The sequence below is a fragment of the Astatotilapia calliptera genome, chromosome 17 (genome assembly GCF_900246225.1).
Source record: "Astatotilapia calliptera chromosome 17, fAstCal1.2, whole genome shotgun sequence".
NCBI lineage: Eukaryota > Metazoa > Chordata > Actinopteri > Cichliformes > Cichlidae > Astatotilapia > Astatotilapia calliptera.
The window spans coordinates 38,257,833-38,278,159 of NC_039318.1; the positions used below are offsets into that span (position 1 = coordinate 38,257,833).

At 46.1% G+C, this 20,327-nt stretch overlaps 1 protein-coding gene across 3 annotated transcripts; it reads right to left on the reverse strand.

Annotated features, from left to right (window-relative positions):
• Positions 1–768: 768 nt before the first annotated feature.
• Positions 769–20,201, reverse strand: crb1 (crumbs cell polarity complex component 1). 3 transcript variants are annotated; one of them, XM_026147428.1, is made up of 13 exons: positions 19,996–20,201; positions 15,013–15,249; positions 14,377–14,572; positions 14,107–14,246; positions 13,743–13,925; positions 11,284–12,243; positions 9,956–10,509; positions 9,658–9,823; positions 7,593–8,511; positions 6,852–6,896; positions 6,129–6,251; positions 5,509–5,635; positions 769–1,788 (listed from the first exon to the last, which is right to left on the reverse strand). In XM_026147428.1, exons 1-13 carry the CDS (start codon positions 20,075–20,077, stop codon positions 1,570–1,572), a joined length of 3,951 nt encoding a protein of 1,316 aa, XP_026003213.1. In that variant the 5' UTR covers positions 20,078–20,201; the 3' UTR covers positions 769–1,569. The 3 variants fall into 3 exon arrangements, with proteins under 3 accessions (XP_026003213.1, XP_026003215.1, XP_026003216.1); XM_026147430.1 differs by lacking the exon at positions 6,852–6,896; XM_026147431.1 differs by lacking the exons at positions 13,743–13,925; positions 14,107–14,246; positions 14,377–14,572; positions 15,013–15,249; positions 19,996–20,201 and adding an exon at positions 12,660–12,865.
• Positions 20,202–20,327: the final 126 nt, after the last annotated feature.

Consider the following 20,327-nt stretch of genomic DNA (forward strand, 5'->3'; position numbering starts at 1 on the left):
TAATCATTTCATTGGGTGATGTTCTCAATAAACAAGGCTATAGCTCTAAATAACAATCTCAGAGTTTAGTTTGTATGATGTCACTCTTCTCAAATGTGTTTGCGAGGGGCAGCCAATCAGAAGAACAAACGCTACTTAAAGGGGGAGGAGCAAGAATAGTTTAAGAAACCCAGGAATCATTCCGATATGGAAGCCCGTTTCCGCCACTAAAAAAAAAAAGGATCCATAACTCAAAATTTCGAGTTACTTTCTCGAAATTTCGATTTATTAACTCAAAATTTTGAGAAAAGTAACTCGGAATTTCGAGTTAGCGCTGCCAATCAGTAATCTATGTGAATGACGTCATTTCCTCGTTACCCGGAAGCTGAAGCCATCAGCTACAAATGCTACAGCTAAGCTACCGGTATTACATCAAGTCGTGATTGCACAGATTGCTGAGTGTTTTCAGCCTGGCTTCACAAATGATGAAATCCTTGTGTTATTAGCGGAATCACATGGTGTTACTATCAGCAAACGTACTCGCCAAAGCGCCAATTTGTTGGGATCCGTTTTTGAGTGCGCGCTCCTCTGCTCCATATGCTTCCGGGTAACAAGAAGGCGACCTCATTCACGTATATTTTTGATTGGCAGAGCTAACTCAAGATTTTGAGAAAATAACTCGAAATTTTGAGTTATGGATACTAGCTGTTTTGTTTTTATTTAGTGGCGGAAACGGGCTTCCATATTCCGAGGATGGAAGTACAGACGTTCTGCTTTGTAGACGTCGAATGAATGACAACAAACTCAGTTTAATAAACATTTTGATCGAACTCAAAAGTTGAAAATGGAAAAATCACAGTAATAAAAATCATCATTACAGTATGTACAACTTCAATGGCTGCCTAGACAAATATAATGCTACTAATCCTAAAACATGAATCTGGGACTAAAGAGTTGCCACTGAAAAATTAACTTGGCACCAAAGTGGATTCATCAGAAACACACAAACAGTCTATAATCGTCCTGTTGGAAACGAATCCCATGAAGCTTTTATAGCTTCCACCTCTACACCGCAGAGGGGCCCAGTGTGCAGACATCGTGGCCTATTCTAATGTACTTGATCATAACCAACCCTTCCTTATACACACTCACGGTGCTTTCATGATTGATGTGTTACTGAGAGGCAGAGCAGTATGTTTGATTCATTCATTCACAGAACATGCAGAACAGTAGCAGGTTTATCCTGACTTGTTTCCAAATGAGGCTCAAAGACGATGCGTTCATGTGCCCTAAATTCCAGCGCGTTTTTTTCCTTTCAGCGTTCGCTGCTCCATCAATCCTAAATATATGGATCAGGCACAGAGATGTGACACACGCAGATGGGTATGCTTGTGTGGAACCAGGTGCAAAGCATCACAAAGATGGATGAAGGTGCTGGAAATGAAAACGCAGAGATCTTCCTGCGTATATGCAAATAAAGACAGGCGGCAGTGATTTAACGTGGAGCCTCCGCGTCTCCACTGAGCTCCAGACTTCCTGTTCAAACTGCACCACTTATTTTTCATTGCTACCTGGACCACGTTCTGCATCTCAAATCAGTCTCTCCATGGGCGGCGGCTGCGTGATGCTCCACATCTCCACCCGCGACCCTTCCTTCTCCTGCCGGCTGGGACTGTAGGTGCCGTGGGTGGCGCGGCGATTTAGGGCTACTACCGCACCCACAGAGGTCAGGACGATGGCCAGCAACAGGACGACGGACCCCAGACTGATAGACAGCAAGAGGTCAGAGGTCAAACCCTCCGAGGTCAGCTGAGGAGAAGAAAGACAGGGACGAGTCAGGGAGAGAGAGAAAAACGGCTCGTGCCAATGTTTTTGAGAACACATGCTTTATTCCCCCGCCTCCATTTCTCACACACTCCCTTCCTCTCCTGACTCCTTTACGCTACACCAGGCGCTCCAAGTGTGCTGCCAAAGTGTTGATGGATGTGTTTCCCAGCTCAGCAGGTGGGTTGCGACCACCAGGAGCCTCGAGTTGCCGCGGACTCAAACCTCCCTCCGTCTGCCGCCTCTCTCGCAGTTTGGCTGGCGCGAGCGTCAGCCCCAGCATCGCCACCGCGATTGCCAAGCCAACCAGATACGGTGCCAGCACGGCGGTCACCGGCGAGCTGTGTGGAGCACGCTCCGTCTGTGAAGGATCACACACACAGGCGCAATCTTTGCCGAGGATCCCATCAGCACACACACATGCCCAAAATAACTCGAGCAAACATACGCACACAGCTCCTTCAAAGCAGCACTGAAAGCTGCAGAGTCTGAGTTGTATCTGTGGACTTTGATGACTTGCTAATATTCTTATGTCACTCAGACTTGTGGCCGTTTGAGCCTCGCACACATGCAGAATGCAGCATCCTGCACGCAAACGCACAGAAGCCGCTCACCAGTCAGACCCCAACGAATCAGGATGTACTTAAGCTTTCCAGCAGGGGGAAGCTGAGCAGCAGATGCCCTTAAACCTACATCAGCTGTGCTGGTTGGTGTGATAGTTGTGATTCTCTGAGCACCTGCTACAACAGCACAACAGCTGTAAGTCTCACTCGGTAACACTTGCTGACAGCATCTTCATAACCGACACACGGGGCTGCGAAAAATTATCTCAGAAGTCAGCAAACTTTACAGCGAGCAATCAACATGGAAACATAATTCTAATAAAAACACAACCATCCGTATCCCGAGGCAAAAAATAACTTCTGCGCTCACGCTTGATGCTGTAGACATTAGTTTCTTCCCCCCTCGCTACAGGTTCTTTGTTGACTCCTGGAAAGTGCTTACCTGTCACTGCAGCACACTCGCCTGTCAGAGCGAGTGTGACACAAGCGAGCTGGAGCAGCCTGCAGCCAGGACCCGCCATCAGTCACCGACTGCCACACACAGACCCAGAGATGTCTAACTAACCAGTCTCTAAGGTACGTGTCGAGGCCACCCTGAAGCCTCTGCAGAGCGGCTCCGCACACAGAGACGGCGGCAGCAGTGCTTCCCTGCTGTCAGCACTATCAGCCTGCTGTGTGTGTGTGTGGCTGCCAGATAAGCTGCCCTCATAGGTTTCTGTGAAGAAGACCCAACTTGTGTGAATGCCACCAGCTCTCTGCTGAAAGTGCACTTCAGCGCCAGATGCTGCTTTTTTGCTGGCAAAGCACATTTCTTCCTCTGTGCTTATCTCGCGCTCCAAGGATGGCCACATCAGTGCCGACGCTGAAAAACTGCCTCCCATTTCCTCCCCCCGAAACTACCTGCGCTTGCAGAGCACACACACACGCACGCACACACACACACGCACGCAGACTTGTAAAAATACAAGATGGAAGAGAGCAGGTGTACACGGAGAGGCCGCTGCATGCACAGAAGTATGTGAGGATTACACTGGTAATCTTCAGGACACTGAGGCCGGAGGAGTCGCAGACGCATGTGTGACCAGATCCCAGCACCGTCTGACATCTTCCAACCCACAGATACAATAAACTATCCGTATGACCTAATTATCACTTAGTCCCATTATATTTATATTTCCAACCCTCTTGTTAAGAAATTATAACAAGTATAAAACGAAAGCGTTGTTCTCATGGTGATGGTCTTTATCTACTATTGTGTTGTGTTACGTCAGCTGCTCTGTCTGGTAATAGTTTTTAGCTTTCAGTGCATCCATAGATTTACCTTTTTATAGCCATATCTGACTATTTTAGCTATTTTTATGCAGTTTCACTTTATTTGCCTCATGTTTGAAATGTAAAAATAATTTTAGCAGAAATAGATGTAAATTTCTCAGGATGTACTGCCGCTTAATTTCCTTTGTGGTAGTTTTCCATTATATTCATCTATATCTGCAAAGACCTGACTTTCCCTGGTAAGTACGGCATTAAACATTCATTTAACTATAATTTAAAGCCTTCCCTTCATACACATTGGTCAGTCATTCAGTCAAAACACAGAGCATTGTGTCAGGATGGGGAAATCTGAGGTTCGAGTGCAGCAGCAGTGCCTCTGTTACTGATGACAAATGAGAAAGCAAAACTTCCAAACAGCGGTTTTAAGACTAGATGTGAAAAACTGTGAGCCTGTCCTTCATGCACAGATAAAAACGCTGTAGCTGTGCGCTGTGTTTGTGTGTTTGTGTGCACTTGTGGCTATTCTGGGATAAACTCACTCGGCATCTTGTTAAATGAGATTAAGAGTCTATGTTTGGTGTGGCAGCTACCACCTGACCTCAGTGTGTCCACTCCTTCAAACGCAAACACACACTTAGAAAATCACTGAGAAGAGTTTGACCTTCAGCTGTAATTTCTCCTAATATGGATTTTTGAAGGGAAACGGACAAAATGTGCGATTATGTGAAGAACAAGTTAGTCGAGAGAAACAAAGAGGACAGACGAGTACAAAACAATCAAGGCTGAAAGGTTTTTATTTGACAAGAACAAACAGAGAGACGACAGGCAGACAGGACACAACGATGGATTATGATGGAGGAAACAGACAAACAAGAAGTTACATGGATCATGCAGCATGATGTCAGCACAACAAGACTGAACGACAAACAATAAACACACAAAAGTCTACAGTGAGAGAGAGAGACATACAAAATGCAACGAAACGGTGACCACAGCAGCGGTGAATGTTGATAGGAAGCGTTGGCGCGGGGCCACGAGAGAATTTAGGCTTAAAATATCTGCGGCTCAGACAGCAAAGTGTTTTAGAGACGAAAAACTCCTTCTTTGGTACAAAACAGCACACAGTAGTCAGTCAGTCAGTCGGCGCAGTGCTCTGAACGCACATCAAGAACAAAGCGAGACATCTTGTTGTCTTCTAGCCCCTCTAGGTGCTTTTGTAACTACAACACTGTTTTTCATAGTTCACAAATGGATCCGCACGGAGCTCCCAGAATCCAGTTCAGACGAGACTGACAGGATAGCTTCACGGAGGAACTGTATAAATAACTCCGGTATCCGTAATGTTCCTCACCTCACTAAGTGCTTCCCTACACGAAACAATAACCCTCAGATTCATCTGTTTCTTCTCTGTACTGTCGGTCTGGACTATGTCCTGGACACGGTGAGGGAAACGTGACAGGTGATGCCAAGAGGATTGTGATTGGTTATGACCTTTAGCTGCGACGAAACACCATCACCTCGTCTGTGATACTGTTTCTTATCATCTACTGCAACGTGTACGTTTAATAATATGCATATATGCAGGTACATAACTATATTTAATAAGGTGCCGCTTATTTAATAGTATAATTTTAAGGCACAAGTCGTTCTGTGGTAACAGACCAGAGAAGTTCTGTGGAGTGTTTTGGATTATAGCCCGATCAATCAATCACCCATTTGAAAGCACCCTGACGCACGTGCACGCACAGACTCAGTCGTTTCCTCCCCAGTCCACCTCTGGCTCGTCGTCCAGCCTGAGGATCAGGTAGGAGAGCAGCTGGAAGAGGTTCTGCCACAAGAGCAAAGCCACGTAAAAGTAAATGTCGCTTACGTCCGTCTGGCACACGTCTCCGGCGTAGCTCATGTCGCACACGCAGACAAACTTGTTGATGAGGTTGCGGCAATAGCCTCCGTTCAGACACGGGTTGGACTTGCACTCGTCGACCTCCTGCTCGCACCTGAAACCACAGCATCACGGAAGAACTCAGACCACAGCCTCACTTCAATGAAATGCAGATAGAGTCCACAAATTCTATTGACGTTCTATTGTTCTTAAACCTGGTGTAATATTGGATAGTTCCCAAAAGTTCCCAGCATTACATTAGAGGAAAAGAGGTAAGAGAATCTGCACCATTTATTTATCCTCTTTGGGTGGAGGAGGCACTAATATCAGGCATGACGTGAGACACTACACGGATCAAAGAAACTGCACAGGAGCTGCTCGGCCATGGAAGCCCGAGCCGGAGGAATCTTGCACGCAGATTTTGTGCCGATGTTCATGTCAGAGGAGGTTTGGAAGCGTTGGAGACTTTTACGCACAAAAGCTTCAGCGCTCTGCGACTTGGTGATCTGTGACGTTACGTCGTTTGCCACTTCATAGATGAGTTGCTGTAACTTGCAGTAATTCCACAATCTGACATGGTGACAATATGTATTTGTCTTGTTTCCTACCGGTGCCCGATGAAGCCTGGTGGACAGTCGCAGGAGAGCTCGCGCTCGGTGCAGTTGCCTCCATTGAAGCAGGTGTAATTTCTGGTGTCGTCGCCGCACACAGAAACAGGAAGCTTTGGCCTTCTGTTGGAAAAGTTTAAAGCACAACTTTGTCAGTCTGCAGCTCGCATTGAAATGTTCAGCAGATTTGGTTCTCTGGCTTTATGTTTGCCGGAAGCAGAAGAGATGGCCGAGCGGGAGGTGCATTATTCAGCCTCCTGCTGTTCCCCACAGGGGAGACAAAGAGACTTAAGAAGCGACCAGGATAACAAGATTATAGCCCTCTGGCAACGAGTCACCAGCAGGACGTCAAATCACACGTGCAGGAATGAAAAAGCCAACTTCTTTCTCTTTGGCCTCTGTAACCTTCTGTTTGCCTCAAGCATCAACAGCTCTGCCGGCAACTTGAAGCTCATCCCTCAACGGTTACAAAACACACTCTCATTTGAACAATTTGATCATTTTAAACTACAGCTGTCACTCATTTGAAAAAGTGGTTGGCTCACTTTTAAAAGTGCTAATATTTGCCTTTGCTTTGCATTTTGTTCCACAAAAAACAAAAACGAGGGAAGGCTTCACAGCTGACATTTGAGAGACAAATATCTAACAGGAAACAAACACCTGGGAACACGTGAAAAATAAAATAATAATAGTAAAAAAAGCCACCAAAAAACAACAACTCACACATTTCTGACAACAATGTACCACGGAATTTCTTCAATGCGTTCGCTGCAGAGGAAACAGAGAGAAAGATGGTGAGGGGAGGAAGAAAGAGGCGCAAACAAACGAGACAAACAAAAGGAAGTCGTTTTCACACACAAACTTTAAAGCAGCCTGGATGTTCCCAGTAAAGGGAGATAGCTTGACTGGTGTGGCTTGCTTAGCGAGACACTTGCAAAGGTGTGCAAGAAACAAAAAAACGGAGGCAAAATGCAAGAGGCTGTGTGTTTACAGGATAAATGCTTGGAGGCGTTCCCCCCGCTGGGTCTCAGAGGCGAACGCGAGATGACAGAGGGGGGAAGAAACTGGCGCTGAACCAGAGAGCCTTGTGTAGTGAGCAGACTGGGGCCTTTTTCTGGCTGACACTAGAATAGAAATGCAGCTTCTGAGGCGCTCACCGCAGGCGTGGTTGAAATGCTGAACAGAGGCAGAGATGTGGAGACATTTTGCAGTGAACAATTGTGTTTGTGTTGTGCTGCAGTCCCCTGTTGGTGCAATTTTGTAGCATTTATTTGTGCATTTTGTGTTTCTAACCACAGCTTTCACTGCACTTCACAAAGTCATCTTTGAAGAGTGAAATATTAATAAGGGGATTTCTTTCCCTCTTTGCTCATCTGCATTTTGCACACCCGCCCACTAACGTTTTATTTCACTCTGCTCTGCTTCGCTGCTTTACGACTTACCTTAGCAAACAGCTAAACTTACTTGCAGAGAGGTCCGGTGTAGTTCTCCGCACAGAGGCAGGCGTACCTGTCGGGCCCGTGCAGACAGGTGCCGCCGTGGGCGCACAGGTGGTTTTTGCACATGTCAGCCTCTTCCTCGCAGTTCGCGCCCGTGTAGCCGAGCTCACAGGTGCACTCGTAGCTCCACCCGGCGACGCTGCAGTTGCCGTGAACGCAGGGATTCGAAGCGCAGGTGTCCAAGAAGAAGTCGCAGTGTCTCCTGGCCCAGCCCTCGGGGCAGCTGCAGTTGTACGCGTTGAAGAGGTCCTGGCACTCCCCGCCATTCAGACAAGGGTTTGGATAACACACAGAGGCCCCGCCGCAGCCGACGAGCGGCGCTTGCGGCGACGTCTGGACGAACTGCTCCTCCTGCATGCGGGGGAGGTTCACGCCAGAAGAGCCAAAGTAAGAAAGGGCGATCCCACCCAGCTCCACGGTGCCCAGACAACCGGCGAGGGACCAGCCGTTGTCAGGGGCCAGTCCCCCCAAGAAGATGTCCACCCCCTCTCTGAGGAAGTCCAGGTTGCCTCCTCGGCTGGTGGAAGTGCTGGCTTCTTCGACGTCTTCATCGAGCACCAGAGTCCACCGAGAGGTTTGCTCCCACGGTGCTGCCATGAGAAAGTGGACACTGTGCCATTCGCCGTCGCTGACACTGCTCCTGGTGCTCAGGCTGACCGTAGATACGCCCTCCTCTTCGTAGGTGCTCTGATGCTCCACGAAGAGGAAACCATCTTGGATGGAGACCGTGATGAAAGCAGAGCCCTCCTCGGCATGTAGGATCGCTGCTTTACGCCTCCGTGTGCGCAGGTTTAGGGAGAGGCTTGTCAGGTTGCGGGATATGCGACCGTTCCCCCGGTAGGACAGCACGGTGCTGTCGTTCAGGAAAGTTGCATTGGAGTAACCTAGGAGACGAGGACACAATACCTGCCGTGAATATTTGCACAGCGTTCACTTTGTCATAAATGTTTTTGTTGTGTTTTAGTTGGCATGTCATTTACCGAGCACTGATTTCCTGAATCAAAATAGTAAACGTGTCAGTGTGGAGGGACTGATCCAGCGCTACACTGTATCAGCGTGACAACATCATAGAAAAATAACGGTTTTTATTAGATACACTTAAATCTAAAATCCTGAGAAAATCACAAACACTTTTTAGTATTGAATTATTATTGAACACGACTCTGCTGGTTGTATTTCCACAGACCAGCAGGTTGCTGAGTGTCTTTAATCACAGCTACTGATGTGTGATTTTCACCAGTTTATCACAGTTAATTGCTGCATTATGAGAAACAGACTGCATGTAATGGCCAACCAGACCCCGTTCAATCACAGACTGATGACAGACTGACTCCGCCTTAGTGTTGGCGTGCTCGACAATCTCAGTGAAGTTTATGTTATTGGATAAAACAAATACTGACAAAGTTTGTGGATATAATTGTTGAAAAAAGGTGATAAATCGCAAAATGTTAAAAACTGTAAGTGAACTGCGAGAGTATCGTATTGTGGGGTGTCTGATGACTCCCACCTTTAGTCGGCAGTATTACAGTATGACAGCTACCTGTCTTGATAACAGTATTTACTGGAAATACAAGCAGTAAATATCTGTATCTCTGTAATAATGGAGACACACAGCAAATCATCACTAATTCCAAAAAGAGGATAAGCTGGCATCAGACAGATCCTACTTTACGGATCACATAGGGAATACTGTGTGGGCAGATTAAGGCCAGTATATAACAGCGTTGAGTCACTTGGTTACATAGTAGCCAATTAAGACCATAGAGGCTAATTAAACAAACAAGGTCAAAGATTCGGTAACGTACATTCACTGGGCTCTTACGTAGCAGAGAAACACTTTTAGCCCAGAATACTGGATCCCGCTTATGCAAAAGGAAATCATTCAGAGCTTATCGTTCAGTGCGGTGTCTGTTTATTACTCTCGACCTTCGCTTTGCCTTTGAAGGCACTTGGACTTGACTTGGCACCACTTCAAGTGACTTTAAAACAGCTCTGCTTTTGTAACTGACGAATCCTCGAAGGTCGCTCACATTCATAGCCGTGGTTCAGCATCCTGCACTCTGCATCTGTGGGGCACGGGGACAGCTCGCACCACTTCACCTCTTCACAGCGCCGCCCTGATGTGTTGGGGGGGCAGGTACAGGTGAAGTCGTCCCACTTGGAGTAGCACACCCCCCCGTTGAGACATGGATTCCTCTGACAAAGAGATACGGGGAATTTGTTTTAGGTTTGTGCTACGGATTTGATTTCAGAATTACAATATAGATTTAATATCTGTGTAATGTCCACACGTACTACACCAACACTGTGTGCAGGGTGTTCACTCACACTGCAGATGTTGTCTCCAGAACACCCCACAGTTACGTTCTCCATGATCTCAAGAGGATAAGATCTCACTGTAGTGTCCAACCCAAAGAACTGCAGCCTCCTGTCGCTGATCCTCAGGTCCTGAACGCAGCCTTTGAAATATCCACCGAACGCCGCGGTCTCCTTCGCCTCCAGCATACCTCCCACATACACCGTGTCACCTGCTTGGACACCGACCGGCCTCACCTCCACACGCCCCTGTTCCTGAGCCCCCACATACAGCACGATAAGACCATCCGCCGCCACCTCTACGCTCACAAAGTGGGCTTCCCCATCGTCAATCGCATCCGCTGACTTCAGGCTTTCGTATTTATCGAGCTGAACTGAGACCTCGCCACCTTCCAACCACACGTGCAGGTAAGCGTTGCTGCTGTTGGCAAGCACCAAGAGGAGCCCGCCGCTCCTCCGCGTGCGCAGGAAGAAGGAGATGGAGAAGTTGTCGACCAGGTCATCAGTGACGGTGAACGCTGCAAAACTGTAAGCGTCCTCGTTCCCGAAGCGGGCAGTCACATGTTCTGCAGAAAGCAACAAAGGGGTGAACAACAAGTGAGCTGGATGAATGTCGGTACATAAAAAGACCTTTAGAGCTTTTCAGCTCGTCAGCACTGTGAAAGAAGGAGTCTGTGCTTTTTATCATTGGGTCAGGTGAAAAGTTCTGATTTCTCCATCTGTCCTCTGAAATCTGAAGTATTGAACAGCTGAGGGGTTTTTCCACAAAAGGACGTTCTTATTGGTCTACGCTAAGCTCGCTTAACAATGAGTCTATCAGGTGGAAGTTTAGGCCTGTCAGCACTTTCCACCCTAATCTAAAAAACTTGTATATGTTAGCAGGTTTGAGTAGGTGTTTGGTTGATGTGCAAGTAAATGTTGGTCTAAATCCGCCCATCAGTAATCTTCTTTGAAAGACTCAACAGTCTTTGAAGCAGCTATGGAGGGAAAACTGATGAAAACTGTTCAAACCTTCAACATTTATTGTTCAGGTTATGATGTATCGATCGCAGCAGCCATTGGTTTACTGAGCACTCGCTATTTTACAGTCCGGCATTTGCTTGCATGTCAGTCCCAAAATAGATTGCCTTAATCTAGTTCTTCACATAAGAGGATCTTCCCCTTTAGCGTGACTTTTGACAGACTTCATCTCCGACCTCGTGTCTCCTGACTCACCCAAGCAGCTAAAGGTGCTTTTAGTGCGCCACTTTTGGAATTTGATAAGCGAGACCTTGAGTTCTGTCCTGCATGCCCAACAAGTGGGTTAAATCACTCCCCGTGTCTTATGGTTGCAAACTTACCCTCCTCACAGTCGTGCCCCTCATAAGGCCTGGCACACCGGCACTCGTAGCTCTGCCACATGTTTACGCACTCTCCTTTGTTTTGGCACGGCACATCCAGGCAGCGGTCCCTGTAGCTGCAGCCCGGGGACACGTTGACAGCTGAGTCGCTCAGCCACTGCTCGGGGATGACGAGCTGCCAGTCCACAAACACGTCCCGCATGCATCCGATGAATGGAGTAAACGCATCGTACTCGCTGAGGCCGCTCGAGTCTCGAGGCATTCCTCCAATAAAAGTGCTCTGAGGGGATGAAACAAACCCCACCAGCCAGCTTTGGACTGCGGCTGCTTTGTGGCACGACTGGCTCGCACACCCCACAGCATCATCTAGCAGTTTAAGGCTTAGCACCCAGTTTCCAAGCACAGCCTCTACAGAATACCACTTTCCATCTGTGACGTTGTGCGGAAGCTCGAGAACCTGGCTCGGGCTTTCCGCCTCAGCAGAGGCCTCCCTCCTCAGCGTGAGACGCAGCTGCCCCCCCTCCAGCTCCAGGCTCAGCTGCAGACCGCTTGTGATGGTGTGAAACAACAGAGCTCTAGGCAGAAAAGTCTTGAAGCTGAGAGTGATGTTGCAAGTCACTTCAGTATCCACTAGGGGGCTCTCCAGCAGCAAGTAACCTTTGCGCTCGAAGGTAAAAGCTGTAGGGGTCATACAGAGAGGCCCGGCGTACCCAGGTGAGCAGGAACAGGTGTATCCATGAGTCCCATCCAACAGGAAAGGAGAGCAGGAGCCTTGGTTCTGGCATTCATGGCCTTCACAACCCACTAACTTCACATCGCAGTTAACACCTCCGTAGAGGATGCCATCACGACTGGGCTTGAGGCAGTGGCAGGTGTAGCCCCCAATGTGACCCTCGCATCTGCCCCCATTCTGGCACGGACTGGGCTCGCACTGGTTTATCACCTCCTGGCAGAGGGAGCCTGTAAAAGAGGCACACAGCACAAACACGTACACACAATTAAACACTGTTACTACAGCTGTTATATAACAACAGACATGTTTCCAGGTATAAATGAGGTTCTGGATTATTATTCCCACTACACTTGTCTCCCTGTTTACCACTCGTGGTACCAGGTAAACTATCTTCTGCAGTCAAGTGAGCCCACCTGACTCTCAGCTGTTAAACATCAACACACCTGCTTTGTTTTTTGCCCTCTACACCACCACAGCACAGTTTCCTCTCTTTACGTTTGTATGTACAGCTCTACGCACATGCTGTAGGTCAAATTCAATCAGTCACAAGTTACTTGTTTTGATTAGGCAATAAGCAAAGATGACAGACAGGTGTAACTCAATGTGTATTATGTAATACTAAAGCTACTGGTACCGCTGTTACCTGTTCCAAGCAACCAAATCCCCAAAATCCATGGCGCAGGTGTCCACATCATGCCGTCAGGTTTCCCCCCAGAAAAGCCTCAAAGTTGTCTAACAGCACCATGTTATGTGGTGTGTGTGTTTACGGGTCCTCACGGTGGACGCCTGATCCTTGTCTGCTTCTCTAAAGCATGAAGGGCTGAATAGCTGCAGTCAGGAGACCAGAAAAGCCACATCCCCGGGGATTAAGCTAATGCTATTTGGCCACCTTACTGAGTCAGTGCCCTGCAACTTGCAGAGTCCATTTCTAGAACACAGTCTCAGCAGGCATCAGCTCACACTTCGTACCGACGCCCCCGGATCAAGCAGTCTTGCGCAAGCAGAATTTGAAGCTTTTCCAACAGAAAGAAAACTTTAATTTGATGAAACAAGCCCGCTGCTGTGTTTCCCTCAGAAACGCCAACACTTTACTGTATATTATGTTACCGCTTAAGTAACATGCGGTCAGCTGTACCTACTCACCAAATATTCTACATTTATTTTAGATTTAGTTAGTGTGACAAAGTGTGTTTGTGTGTGTTTTTAAACTACCACCAGGGGGCACCACGGTGAGCACATTTCAGCACCTGACAGCTGTTCATGCTGTCATTTTAATCTGGGCATAAACGCTGTCCATGGTCCTGTTTCTGGATCCATCTGAAGACACCGCGTATTCCTTCATCTTCATTTCTTCAAGCTGATCTTGCTTTTTCTGATCAATTAACTCTTTAAAAAGTGGAACCGTGCGAAGGCATGTATATCTTTTAGATCACTGCCCTCAATTAACATGGTTTGTTAATGATTACAAGCTCTTTATTCAGATGCCACATTACAGTTATGAACAGAATAATTCGTTTAGTGCTTCAATGTTATGCTCGATCACGTCTGGATTCTCAGAGAAGTTCAACATGCCGGCTCAAAATTTGTGAATCAGCACAACTTTGGTGATTTTTGGAGGTCGGTCATTATGAACACAGATCCATTCATACGTGTCAGAGTCCAAGTCTTTCAAACCGTGATTGACTGAGATATGACCGGTTCAGTTTGTCAAACGAAAATGACCTACCTGTTGTTCCTGGGGGACACCTGCAGATGTAACCTGCAGACTGTTTGTGGTCATAGCTTTCAGGCAGAAGAGGCTCACTGCCATACAAGGCATGCCAAGATCTCTCAATGCAGCTGCCGCCATTTCTGCAAGGGCCGCTGCCACACTCACTGATGTCTGTCTCACAATGACGGCCCTCAAACCCTGGAACGAGGAAGGATATTTAATGTGATCAACACTACATATGATGTTCATTAAAGATGACACGGGGACAGGCTGTTCTGGACAGAGCTTGTTGTTTTTCAGGTGTGAATAAGTTCAAATGCCTCAGTGTCCTTGTTTATTATTCTCCACATTATTTGACCAAGAGAAGAGCTTCCTTTACCAGGCCAGCATTCACAGGTGTAGTTCCCTCCATTGTCCTTACAGATGGCGCTATTAAAGCAGGGTTCAGAGTAGCAAGGCGGTAGAGGTGTCTCACAGTGTGGGCCGGTGAAGGCTGTTTGAGAGCAGTCACAGCTGTAACTGAGACAATCACATAACAAGACAGTCGGCGTTTGTAATTTATATTAATAAAGTTATTTAAAACATTTCCTTTGCTTTGTTTATAGATCTCATTAGAAGCTACTCATTTTTGAAAGACCACACTACTTACTCATTCACTCCATCTATACACAGAGCCCTGTTTTGGCAAGGGTGCTCTTGGCACTCATCAGTGTTGATTTCACACCGTTGTCCTTGGAAACCGGTGAGACAGGTGCAAGTGAAGCCACCAACGTAGTCATGGCAACTGCCTCCGTTGAGGCATGGCCGTGACTGACATTCGTCAATCTGGATCTCACAAGTTGCACCTGTGAACATCAAAGCGGTACAGATGTCAGAGGGCAGGCGAGCCTGAGGGCAGAGGGTGGAAACGAAGAAAGCTTTCATGTGGACTGCTGTGCTGTGCTGTGCTGTGCTGTGCTGTGCTGTGCTGTGCTGTGAGGATTCCTCTTTTATCTCATAGCAAAGCTTTTTGTTGTTTTCCCAAAAACACTCAAACTATGGAAGGGAAAACAACATATGCAATGTTTCCTTTACTGTATCCCTAAAAAAAAGGTGATTAATGCTCTCATGGTCCATTCAACAGCTACTAACATGGATGGCATTTAATATAGACAGAACACATTTAAACTGGGGTAACACATTTTTGACACTGTTTTCTTGAATAACTAAAACTGTGTAGGATTCTTTAGTTCCCAATAACATATTTTAGGATTGAAATGATGTGACTTTACATAAAGATGCTGACCTGTGAAACCAGGAGAGCACAGACAGGAGAATCGACCCACTCTGTCCTCACAGGTTCCTCCGTTCCTGCAGGGCTGTGAAGCACACTCGTTCACATCAATCTGACAGTGAGAACCCTGAAAGCCCGGCACACAGAAACAAGAGTAGCTATCGCCACGGGTTCGACAAATCGCCTGGTTCTGGCAAGGGTTTGGGGAGCACTGGTCCACAATTTGAGGCAGCTTGTCCAGAACAGCACCTGAGAACAGATGGTGATTTTATATATGAGAATACAACATTATTATTAACACATGTAAAACCCAATATATGCAGTGCTGTGTAGGACAATTTTCCTCCTTTCTCTGTTTGTTTCACAGCTGAGCAAATACAAAATGCAGTTTTTTAAATAAAGATTTCATTTAAAAGTTATCCACAGCTTCATGGCTCATTGTGTAAGAGTGAAAGTAAATCTAATACCTGTTTGTGCCACCTTGGCAGCAAGAATCGCAATCAAGCCTTTGTGATATGAGCCAATGACTCTTTCACATCCCTGTGAAGGAATTTTGCACCGCTCTTCTTTATAGAATTGTTTTAATTCAGACAGATTAGAGGGGTTTTTGAGCATGAACAGTCTGTTTAAGGTTATGCCAGTTTATGATGATCAGATTTTAGTCTGTACTTTGACTAGCCCACTCCAAACTCCTCATTTAGTTCCTATTTTAGCCATTCAGGGGTCACTTTGTTTCAGATCTTTATCCTGCTGCATAACTCGAGTATGTTTGAGCTGCAGGGCACAAGCTGGGTGGACACTCTCCTTCAGGATTTTCAGGAGTTCACAGTTCAGTCAATTATGGCAAGTCATCCAGGTCCATCACACTACCACCACCATGTTTCACTGCAGGTGTCCATCCGTCCATCCTCCATCCATCCGCCCTTCCGTCTATCTATCCATCCATCTATCTGTCATCCATCCGTCCATCCGTCCGTCCATCTGTCCATCTGTCCGTCCATCTGTCCATCCGTCCGTCCGTCCATCCGTCCGTCCTTCCGTCCATCCATCCGTCCGTCCATCCGTCCATCTGTCCGTCCGTCCATCTGTCCATCCATCCATCCTTCCGTCCATCCATCCATCCATCCTTCCGCCCATCCATCCGTCCGTCCATACATTTATCTGTCCATCCATCTGTCCGTCCGTCCATCCATCCATCCATCCATCTGTCCGTCCATCCATCCATCCATCTGTCCATCCATCCATCCATCTGTTCGTCCGTCCGTCCATCCATCCGTCTATCTATTTGTCTGTCCGTCCATCCATCCATCCATCCTCCTTCCATCTGTCTCTGTCCATCCTCCATCCTCAATCCATCCATCAATCCATCTCTGTCCATCCATCTATTCTTCCGTCCATATGTCTATCTGTCCATCTATCCTCCATCCATCTGTCTGTCTGACTGTCTGTCTATCTATACATCTGTCCATCCATCTATCCATCCGCCTATCTATCTATCATCCATCAATCCGTCTGTCCGTCCATCCATCCATCCATCCATCTATCCATCCATCCTCCATCCATCTGTCTATCTGTCCATCCATCTATCTATCTAACCATCCATCAATCTGTCTATCTGTCCATCTATCCTCCATCCGTCTATCTATACATCTGTCCATCCATCCATATGTCCATCCGTCCATCTGTCCATCCAGTCTTCTTACAGCCATGTAATATCTACAACATTACTATAAAAAGATCCAGATTTTAAGTATTGGGTAAACGTTTATCAGTCTCGAGGCACTCCAGAAGGAATATGTGTCCAACAGTACTTCAAAACAACTGTTTGCACGAGTGCCCACTGAATGATCCTGATCTGTTTTATTTCAATCACGTCTAACACAAAGCTCTTTTATCTCTCTTTAGCTTTGATTAAAGAAAAAAATGATTAGCAGTTGTTGTAACAAGGGCTTTAAATTCAAGGGCCTCTCAAGGCGTTGTGGCCGGCTGCCACAGAAACCAGTTTCACTGTTTGGGTTTAGCATTCCTTCTATTTCCATGGTGACAGCATCCAACCGAACATCTGAGCCATTTATTGCTCTACTCGTTATGGTGTGTTTTAATGAGGAGGATTAAACAGCACAATGATACAGCTTTGGGTTTAGCTCTCATGTCAGCATGGACATGATATAACTAGTAATTAGAGGGTAAGCACTTGATTTTCTTGTGTAACTGCAATTATAAGCAGCTGTTATCAAGTTATGCATGCCTCAAACACTTATCATCCATATTAATCTTACTCAAAAATGTTTAGATTTTATTTTACAGACTTTTTTGTTTCTGTCCTCATCAGCAGCAGTCACATACAGTCACAGCTTCCATGACTGGGCAACATGAGGAGACCCTTTTAGTCTGGTAGATAAAGAAATGGGTTCAGCCGAAGAAGAGGAATAAAATCACACGGTATGATTTCAGGCATAAATTCTAAATCTGTGCTGTTAGTCACTCGTGCACCCAGACAAGCTCTAAAAGTTAAAGTTTCGCTGTGACCTGCAAAACTAAACTTTCTTTAGAATCTGTGTTAAAGCGTTGCTATTTTTCTTCCTGACTGAATTCCTCTATCATGTCTGCCTGGAGACTTACTGCCTGCAGCTTTTACATATACAAAAAAGCATCAAACATAAATAGCTACAGGCAAGGCTGCTCAAAATTGTTGTACTGCAGGCAGAACAAATGGGACAACCTCAGAGATCCATCCATGGAGCAGAAGGGGGCATCATATGTACTGTTTTTCATAGTTTTAAAGAATGTGCCATGACTCTAATCAGTACATTCACACTGATATTAGATAGCATGAAAGTACTTTTTTTTATTGGTGCAACTGTTTTTGTGGTTTTCAATCTTCTGTCGTTGTTTGGTTCCAGCCTTATTAGTTTGTATTAAGTTACACCTTTAGCACCTGCATATACATCATCCAGTCACTTGTCAGTAGTCACTATATCTGTGACTGTTGCCTGTTCATCACAGTGCTCTTCTTTGTGTTCCAGTGCCTGCTTTACATTTATTGGACTGTCCTGCCTTGGGGTTTGAGACTTTCTGCCTTTTCCTGTAAGTTTCAGTCAGTTTCTTCGTTAGAGCTTGCTTGAGTATCTTTCTTTTTTTCTTCTTATTTTAGAAACCACCTGCCCCCCTTGTGTCTGCACTTCTAACCTCTTGAGTAAAGGAAGCCAGGGAGGTGTTATCCTTTAAGCCCTGACCTAGGAACTCTCGACCTGACCAGATTAAGGACTTGCTTTACACTCCTCATTACCTCCTTTGTTTTGGGAGAAAGTCTACAGAATTGTTTATTGTGTGTGTGCAGAAAGGCCCCACGGCGTGTGCACGACAGCCGTCGTGAGCTTGACGATTTGAACAGCTCATACTGTCTTAGCAGGAAGTCATTTGAAATTCAATAGATAAATTTGTGGGGAGGCTGAAATTCGGTCACTGCTGCTGAATCAACTCAGATTTTACTCATCCTAAAACTGAGTTCGCTGCAGTACCAGGTGGCTTTTGGACCCTGTTGTTGTCTTGTTCTGTCTCTCTCTCTACGTTGTTCCACATTACTGGTTAACTTCTCTCTTTTAATCATTTCGGCTGTGTTTGCTGCCAGTGTTCTTCCCTATGTTTCCTGTGTTTGCCTTCTTTATCTCTTACTAAACTCCCGCTGTTATCAAAGTTATTAAAGCCTAACAATCTTTCTTTCTTTCTTTCTTTCTTTTTTTGCAACAAGCTTGTCTGCCTCTTTTGTGTTTATATTACTATTGCACAGGCTGGAGTCTATAAATACAGTCGTGCTGATGTGAGCAGAGATTTTACAATAATATTCACACACCCTTAAAGAGCACAATCAGGCTCAGAGACTATTGAGGCTCAGAAGAGCGCAATTAGGCTCCACTTGACGCAATCTTTTTAAAATCAGCTATCATTTATCTGTCATTGGCGGAGGTCAATCAGTTTCACAGCCAGCCAGCAGGACTCTCCAGGAGCAGCTTATACATGTCTAGACTTGGACGGGGGGGGGGTATGATGGAGATCGAGCATATTCTCTGACCACATGTCTGTATCATTACAACAAATATTGATATGTTATAGACTCTGAAACAATCATTCTGACAGTTATTTCAGTTATATTAAAAATGTTATGTTGGTAGTATAATTGGAATGTATTGAAATGGCAACAGGTGGTTCCCATTTCACTCTTTATTCAGCTCACTGTATTCAGTCTATATCCTGAGGCCGAGTTCAGAGTATTCAGAGCCATTTGTGTCTGTTTGAGATACAGCTCCAGCCAACTGCACATCCCCTCCCACAGCATGCAAGGCTTTTTTCATATGCAAATACCTCCCACGGGTCTTTGTGTGGACCTATCTGCAGGCCCTTAAATGGCACATGCGTGGCACCTGACATCTCCTGATGCACGTAGCTGGTGTATGCATCTGTTTGTTTTGGCGGTGATAAGAATGCTGCTATTTGGTGTTTTGGACAGGAGCAGAGACAAATAGCATCCTCTTTTGTCCCCCTCCCCAAACCCACCCCCAGTCTTCCCACCCCGTTCATGGGTCACTATGCTACCCCCCATTGTTAGATCTCTTTTAGTCATCTTTAGCTTTTCAGTCCTTAGAAAATGTGCAGAGATTAGTGTAGTCAGTGATGTCACCGCTCAGTCTTGTAATTAAAATTCTTAGCATGGACCGGTTGAAATGCAAGCCCACCAATAAACTCAGCTTCAACACAGCTTTCTAAAAGTACGATTATAATCATGCAGGTTTTCTTGCTGGTTTCTGAGAATGCATTCTAAAAGAATAAATACTAGGATGTAATATTTTATCACCAGTGTCTGAAACTCACTCTGGTTTCATACTGGACAAGTGCAGAAATCTGGTGTGGGGCTTGAATATATCATGACAATAAACTAAACCTCGAGGTAACTGAAACTCAACTCTGACACTAATTGTCTGAAAAGGAGTCACTTACCCTCTGTCGCAACCAGTGATGAGATGAGCAGTGTGCATGAAAGGAACGCAAAATGACGAAAGCGAATTAAATCCATAATCATGACAGGAAACCATCCTGTGCTCAAGTCTAGCCATGCGCTGCGCTCTTACTGCAGATTGCTCCGTTTCTGCCTCGCAGTAGCGCCGTTGTCAACTCCAGATCCACTTGATGCACACTTCTCTGGCTGGAGCACCACCAAGAGCTCCCATAGCCCAGGAATAACAAAGACGGCGTGCTGTTCACCGGGGCACAGGCTGGGCTGCACACACCGAGCAGTGACAGATCACCACATGGGAGGGCAGTCCCATTAG

Coding starts and splice junctions, on each gene's coding strand:
- crb1 (XM_026147428.1), bottom strand. CDS start 20,077: ATGATTATGGATTTAATTCGCTTTCGTCATTTTGCGTTCCTTTCATGC. Junction 13,926..14,106: donor CACCTGTGAATGCTGGCCTG/GTAAAGGAAGCT, acceptor TCCTCGTTCCAG/GGTTTGAGGGCCGTCATTGT. Junction 6,252..6,851: donor TACATTGTTGTCAGAAATGT/GTGAGTTGTTGT, acceptor CTTTTCCAACAG/AAGGCCAAAGCTTCCTGTTT.